At 42.5% G+C, this 7,846-nt stretch overlaps 1 protein-coding gene across 2 annotated transcripts; it reads left to right on the top strand.

Moving 5' to 3' along the window:
- Window positions 1-784: 784 nt before the first annotated feature.
- On the top strand, window positions 785-6,992 carry LOC123448319 (RGS domain-containing serine/threonine-protein kinase A-like). 2 transcript variants are annotated; one of them, XM_045125160.1, is made up of 13 exons: window positions 791-1,624; window positions 2,022-2,451; window positions 2,585-3,221; window positions 3,428-3,468; window positions 3,549-3,617; window positions 3,970-4,070; window positions 4,438-4,516; window positions 5,098-5,196; window positions 5,262-5,330; window positions 5,452-5,501; window positions 5,589-5,670; window positions 6,198-6,292; window positions 6,440-6,992. In XM_045125160.1, the coding sequence occupies exons 1-13, from the start codon at window positions 1,290-1,292 to the stop codon at window positions 6,576-6,578; spliced, it is 2,226 nt and encodes a 741-aa protein (XP_044981095.1). In that variant the 5' UTR covers window positions 791-1,289; the 3' UTR covers window positions 6,579-6,992. The 2 variants fall into 2 exon arrangements, with proteins under 2 accessions (XP_044981096.1, XP_044981095.1); XM_045125161.1 differs by lacking the exons at window positions 6,198-6,292; window positions 6,440-6,992 and adding an exon at window positions 5,779-6,127 and having other exon boundaries at window positions 785-1,624.
- Window positions 6,993-7,846: the final 854 nt, after the last annotated feature.

Raw genomic sequence — 7,846 nt, 5'->3', positions numbered from 1 at the left:
TTGACGAGGTTTCTCCAGTATACAGGGTCCTTTCGGTTCGGTATTCCAACATTCAAATATAAGGGTTTCGGGTGTGGTTTTTCGGCGCCCCTTAAAAGAATTACATGTTAGACCACTTGTACGATTTTTGTTTTGAATATTTTTTCGACCAAAACTATAAAACACAAAAAATTACGGGTTTGACCAATTATACGGGTCTGCTAGAGATCCTCTAAACAGCTCGCATTTGTTACAAAGGGCGTACTTTGTTGGCACCGGATGCATTCCATTATTCTACAGCCGTACACATTAGGGTGGTTTCATAAAAAACTTAAACATCAACCACAGAAAATAAGAAGAATAGTAAACATGTGAGAAGGAGGATGAAGATGAATAGAGTAGAGAAAATACGCCAGATGGTGCAAAGCTGTGATGAACTTTTGGCAAAGGTGTGGTCCAAAAAAGCGATGGGTGCTCCCTCAGCAGGAGACGCACTAGGCACCAAAAGCACAGCCCACAGACGAGATGATACCGGTCACATGACATCCAGCAGAAAACAAGAAGACTAAGATCTTCATAAGATAGTATAATCCAGAATATTGCGAGACCACTAATAGTAGCAGGCAGGAGGAATAGTTTAGTAGTCCAGGATCGGCGTTAATGGAAACAAAGATGCTTTTTCCAAGGCGATGAGGTGGACAGACGCTCGCAAGTTGCAACATTTGGGCAGCGTGGATGGCGACAGAGAGACTGAGAGAGAGGCGGCCCGAGATTGCCCCCAGCACAAAATTCAACTCAAACAAGTAAACAAGGAGCCGAATTCTTTCTTTCTCGGAACGAATAAATAAATAAATCTGGAAGAACAGGTCCAAAGCCATACATACATACATATACGAAGGAGAGGAAAAGGGAAAGAAAGAGACTGGGATAGATAAGATTCCATCTCATTTGCTCCAGCTCTAAGCAAAGAACGAAGGAACGAAAGAAAAACATCATCATATATAGGGGAGGCAACAACCTGGAACCACCCAGAGGCCGGGAAGGCCTGGCTTTGGTTGCTTCTTCCTCCCATTGTTGAGAGAGAAGAGCAGACAGACGTGTAGGAGCTCACTTCTCTGTCATCAGTAGCCGTAGCCTCCTGGAAGTGAATTGCGCCAAATTCGTCGTCCAATAAAAGGCGCCATTTGGGGCCTCCTTTTCCTTCTCTTCTCCTTCTTCTTCTCCTTCTCCTTGGTTGCACAAATTTCCCAGAAAAGCCGGATGTCTACCATTTGATTTGATCCAACTGTGGTGTGGTCTCTTGGCCGGCGATGGAGCCGGATGAGCTCCTCAACAAGATACGGGTGCTGGAGGAGGGCCAGGAGGAGCTCAAGCGGGAGATAGGCAAGCTTATCCCCCCCGGGCACGGGCAAGGGCAGTCCTCCGCGTCTTCGCCTCCGCCTCCACCTCCGCGCCGCCCCTTCCCCGCACTGCAATCGCAGCAGCAGGCTTCCTCGTCCAGGGGCCGCGCCCTAGCCTTGCTTCAGCAGTCGTCCTCCTCGCGCCCGCAGCGCCCCGGGCTGTCCGATAGGCACTGCCATAGGATACTGCAGTCGCTGGGGCAGGCCGTGCATGTCATTTCCCTTGAAGGCAAGGTCTTATACTGGTGAGCTTCCTTGCCCGCTCAATGCTCATCAACTGTTTGATGGAATGCCTTTAAGACCTGTTATCTCACATTAGGATTAAAAAAAAACGTCAACACTTTGTGCCCAATGCCGCATGACTTTTCGACCTCTCTAGTGATGATGGATATTTATCAGGTTGCATTTTCCCCTAATATTTTGCTTACCGTCATGCATGTAACTGGTGTAATGCTCTCTTCTGGTCGCCAGCTCGGCTCAACCAGTAGGAAAATTCCCTTATGAAATATGCATTTCATGATGCACCTTACGATCGTTATCTCTGTTTTATGCCACGAATAATTACATCCTACACTATTTTCTTATAAATGTACTGTGCGTCTTAATGCTAAGTTCTCCCAATTTTTTTTTTCTGTAATCCAGGAACCGGTTTGCCGAGCATCTATATGGCTATTGTGCATCAGAAGCAATTGGCCAGGATCTCCTTGAATTGATCTGTGATCCTTGTGATTTCAGTCCAGCACACGAGATTATCCGTAATATATTTATGGGCAAGTGTTGGAGAGGGAAGTTTCCTGTCAAGCATAAGTCAGGAGAGCGGTTTTCTGTTGTTGTGAATAATACTCCTTTATATGATGAAGATGGTAGCTTGGTGGGCCTCACCTGTCTGTCAGGTGATGCACGGATATTGGAGGAAATAGTTGGTCCTTCAGTCTCATGGAAATCCTATCCAAATTCAGCAAAGCCCCATTTACAAGTTAACAACAAGCCTAAAAGTGGTTTGCCGCACAAATGTTCGTCAGACTCCCAACAACCTCTACAATCTGCCATCACATCTAAGATAACAAATTTGGTGAGTCGCATTTCTGAGCAAACAAAAGAAACGGCTGCACTGTTGGTTTCAATAGAATGTTTCTCTTCTGGTATTTCTTCTTAATTTATTTTCCTAGTGTATTCTTTTTTTGATTTCTAGAATGACAACACAGGCTACAAAGGTTACAAGTAGAGTTCGTTCTCGGATCAAGTCAGGTCAGAACTGCGACGAACAGGATGGTAGTGGTCGCCAGGGTCAATATTCTGAACATGATGCCAGGGAGGAGTTGACATCAAGTGAAGCAAGCACCCCAGGTGGGGATGTACTGCATGGTGTCTTTGTTACTGAAGAGAAATCACCTGTGAACTCGAGAAAAACAAATAGTGATGATTCAGGACAAGGAAAAGGAGGATTTCAGAAGATTTTTAGTTCAAAGGCAGAGGCATTATTGACCAAGAAAGGGATATCATGGCCTTGGAAAGGAAATGAAAATGATGCTGGCTGTGGAAAGAATAACATGACTTCACCACCGTTACATAATAAGCAAGAGAACACCCAGAGTCGTCAAGGGGTTCCAGTTCTAGAGCCTATCATAATTCCAGATAGCAAGGACACCGAATACGCCCAGGCTGGCAAATATGAGGTCTCGGGTTCCTGGTGGACTTTCAACAATAACAGCACAAGTAGTACCATGAGCAGCACTGTAAGTAGTAATAGCAGTCCTATCGAGAGAGTAGATTATGATTCAGACTGCCTAGATTATGAGATCTTGTGGGAAGACCTAACACTTGGAGAACAAGTAGGTGAAGGTAGCTAATTCTTACTTTACCCTGGTTCTCCTTTTATTTTCGCGAGAGAATTTGCAATTTCCCTCTGGCTGCAGACATGGATACTCACATCTCTTGTTGACATGTGCTTCAAATGATTTATGCTGCATGGAAGTTGGTATTGCTATCCTATTCCTTTCTAAATAGAAATCACTCATTTCTTCTATGATCATATTTGATCCACGCAGGTTCTTGCGGAACAGTGTATCATGCTTTGTGGTATGGATCGGTATGCATAGTCTATCATAATTATGGATAAATATTTAAACCTCAAAAATATGTTTTGAATGTTTATCCGTGGCTCTGTAGGATGTGGCAGTTAAAGTATTCTCCAGGCAGGAATATTCAGAAGAAATGATACGTACCTTCAGACAAGAGGTAGACATCCATATCTGAATACACTTGTCCACTCTTAGTTGAATATTTTGTCAACAGAACTATAGTGTACCCATTCTGTTGTCGAGTCAGATACTTGGTAATTTGACTCCCTGGTATTCACAGAACCCATATTAGTGTTTTGTTATGAGACATAATAGTTGTTTTCGTTATTCTATGTTGATGTAATAATTTAGATAAAATGGAAGAAAAAATGTTACAGTGTTGACACATCTTCACCTTGTTTCTTTCGTAGGTAGTTTTTTTGTGGGCTTTGGCAGTCAACAGTATATTGTCTACTTTCTAGTTCTATAGTTTGTGGTCGTGATTGCATTTGTTTCCGCTTAATATGTAGGTGTCACTGATGAAGAAGCTACGTCATCCCAATATTATACTTTTCATGGGTGCCGTTGCTTCTCAGGAACGGCTTTGCATTGTTACGGAATTTCTCCCACGGTATGGTTTACATCTCCTACATGTCTTATCATTGGTAATTACTTTCTCATTTGCTTGGTGCAAAAGAAGGATTAGGTCACTACACAGTCTATCTATATGGCTTATGATCTCATTCAGTAAAAGTAATATGGAGTAATAACTGTAGAGTATGTGTATTGTGCCGATTGCTGAGTTCTTAACTATCTGGCACAATTATAAATCCGGTTAGTATTTTTAGGATAGTTGTCCGAGTGGTAACTGCCTTGTTGTTTTCACTGTTCCTCAAGTCGGGTGGTATTTCAATGATGTCTGTTTCAGAATATCAACCATTAACATTCGGTCCAATAGTTCTTATTAAATATGTATCACACTAAGTCCTATCATGCAGAGGGAGCTTGTTTCGCTTACTACGAAAAACAACCGGCAAGTTGGATCCAAGACGGCGAGTTCACATGGCTATAGATATCGTGAGTGCACTTACGTTAAACAGCTAGTTTCTAGTACATAACAAGCCAGTTAAATTCTACTCCCTCCGTCCGGAAATACTTGTCCTAAAGATGAATGTATCTAGACTTATTTTAGTTATAGATACATCCATTATATCCATTTCTAGGACAACTATTTCCGGACGGAGGGAGTATAAAAGTTTGAGGAATGAACAACTGGATAAAACATTCTTCACGTGCAGAAGTTCAGAGATTTGTTGAATAGACAAATAATTATTTTTGGCTTATGTACCCAATAGTAGGCCATATCCCAACTTTCAGTGTATGAAAATGGAGAACTACAGATAATGGTGTCATGCACCTTACATCTAACATGATATCTCGTCCTATAACATACAGTCTGTTACCGTGTCTTACTTGAAGGTTCTTTCACTAAAGGACACTGATACTCAACCAATTCTTTATCATGCTTGTTCTTGCCAGGGCCTCTAAATCCATGGAGACAAAATTACCTTATATTTTGTTTGACAAGTACATGGTTTAGTTTTATGGAAGATTTTATCTTCATGGAGATATTTAATACATTTTAAAATACTTTTCAGGCAAGGGGCATGAATTATCTTCACAGTTCCAGCCCCACCATTGTACATCGTGATCTAAAATCATCAAACCTGTTGGTTGATAAGAACTGGACTGTGAAGGTAACTGTTGGAACTGAGCTTTCCCTACTTTATGCTTTCTCTTCTCATTCACTTGGTTCTATTAGGTGGCGGACTTCGGTCTTTCACGCCTCAAAATCGAAACATTCCTGACTACCAAAACCGGGAAAGGAACAGTAAGTACAAGCAGACTACCTTTTTACGTTTATTATACATACTGACAAAATAGAAAGAAACTTTACCATTATCATATTTTTTTCTGTTCTAAATATCTGATATCTTAGCTTTAATACCCAGCCACAGTGGATGGCTCCAGAAGTGCTACGTAATGAACCTTCAAATGAAAAGTAAGCTCAATGCGACCTTTTTAATACAGTAGATGTCCCTGCTATCTGCAAATGATTTCTCATACCTTCCTTTCTTCTACATGATAGGTCTGACGTGTACAGCTATGGAGTGGTCCTATGGGAGCTTGTTACTCAGAAGATTCCTTGGGATACTCTCAATACAATGCAGGTCCAGTTTTGCTATGTATTTCTATTGTTTAGATATTCACACGATTGTCGATCATATACTGTAGCGACTATGTGATTGTAAAATTGATACCTATGTTTCCTTTAGCAGGTAGTGATAGGTTGCAAGATCCATCTGCGTTATAATCTACTTAGATACAGGAAGAAGTTCAATATTTTTTGCTTGATATATCCTCCCATCTCCCTGTCAATCGGGCGGCAAGATTAACACTGAGGTGTTTGTCATAGAATGTTTTGCTGTTGTTGAAGAATTTCAAAGTTGTACTCCCAAAAGTGTGGCATCTTTCCTTTTATATCAAGGAAAGGAAGAGACTACAGATATGCTTTTTGTGGTGTCAATGAGCCAATATCCCCTTGCAAAATAAGTAGTACGTAGCTTAGTGGTGAATGACAGATTTTCTATTAGAAGTGAAATAACCACCATTGCATTTTAAGGAAAATTCAGTTTCTTGCTTATGTAACCGTGCTAATTTACAAGAAAATCTTCACATTCTGACCCATACGACGCAGGTTATCGGAGCCGTGGGTTTCATGGACCACAGATTGGAAATTCCGAGTGACATAGATCCTCAGTGGGCATCAATGATTGAGAGTTGTTGGGACAGGTACATACTACTTAGGACTCAGTCGGTAATCCACCAGCTCCGTCCGCTCCGGGAGCAGAGCCACGGAGCGGAAGGATTCCGAACGGGTCCTTAGTGTACTAGCAATAAACTGAATCCCCCTAACCGATCATCCATTTTCTTGGACAGTGACCCACAGCGCCGCCCTTCATTCCAAGAACTCCTGGAGAGGCTCCGTGAGCTGCAAAAGAAATACGCCCTGGGGGTGCAGATGCAGCGGAACACGGCTGGGAAAGGCGCTGAAAAGATGAGCATTGATGATGGCTAGCTAAGGTTCAGGTCCCTATTTGGATGGATTGTATTTGCCATTATGAAAAATGGTTCATTGGGCTCGATTCGGAAGGTTTGAGGAAGTCCTCCATGCTTACCCCGAGAGGAACTGTGGTGGGAATCGAGACAAGGTGCCTGGAAGGTGGTGCTAAGCTAGCGCCGAGACGCTGTTTCTTTTAAGAGAGGAAGGCTATACTCGTGACATAGCAGTCGTTCGAGGCACTGTAGGAGGGACGCCTTGATCAGTTTGTGTCTCAGCTCTTGATGGATTTTTTGTATATCGAAACTTGTATACATACATCCTTTTTTGGCATGACTAGTTATGGAAGCTCAATGGCTTGGGAGTTTGAACGATCTTATTCGTTTGTAGCATGCACCATAATCAAAATTGAAATGGTAGTTACTGTCGGCACTTTCCCTATTTCAAAATACAAGGCCTATTTTGTCTTGCTAAGACAAAGTCATTGGCAAGATTTTATTGTTGTTGTAGTGTGATATGTTATTCATGTGATATGGAATTGGAAGCACCAGTTCCATTTTCTCTTCTCTACTTTTAAAGAGGAGTTGGTACATTCTTCGTTCGTACCCCACGCTCACACTGATCAAAGCCTCCAGCTTTTTTTTTCAACGCTAGCACATGCCTCAATCGATTTTCTTTCCAATGTGAGCCTCACTGATTTTTATCTTCTGATTTTCTTATCCTTTCCTGTAGAGGTCGCGCCCCCGCTGGATGATTCCTGCTGCCCCACTCGACTCCTCCTCTCCCCTGCCTAGGGCTTGCTCAGCGACGCGGACAAGAACTGTGTCTAGTGTGCTGGTGGCCGCCCGTGCATCGGCAATGTCGGGATCCATAGGAAGGGATGCCACCAGCAGAGTTGCCATGTCCATGTAATCCATCGACGTCATGAATCCAATCCATGTAATCGCCGGCGCCATGAATAAAGAGACTAATTTTTTTATTTGAAAAAGAAGGATCACCCCCGGCCTCTACATCATAATGATGCATGCAGCCATATTATTGAACAAAATAGGTTCCAAACAGGTTTAATAATCCAGAAAAGAGCACAATAGCTCATAAAAGATAACGAAATGAAATGCCGCATCCGGCAAAGCATAGAAAAAATAGGCTACAATGACTGAACACCTAGCCTATTAGTATGTCGCCATTCATATCGGTTGAAGATAGCATGCGCTGCCGTCTCCCACCGGCTGCACCCAGTAATCAAAAGCTCCCTGGACTACGTTGGCGTGTGTAATGACTACATA

Source organism: Hordeum vulgare, chromosome 4H (genome assembly GCF_904849725.1).
Source record: "Hordeum vulgare subsp. vulgare chromosome 4H, MorexV3_pseudomolecules_assembly, whole genome shotgun sequence".
NCBI classification, from domain to species: Eukaryota; Viridiplantae; Streptophyta; class Magnoliopsida; order Poales; family Poaceae; genus Hordeum; species Hordeum vulgare.
Note: the sequence above shows the minus strand (reverse complement) of the source record. Positions and strands in the feature narration are given on the sequence as shown.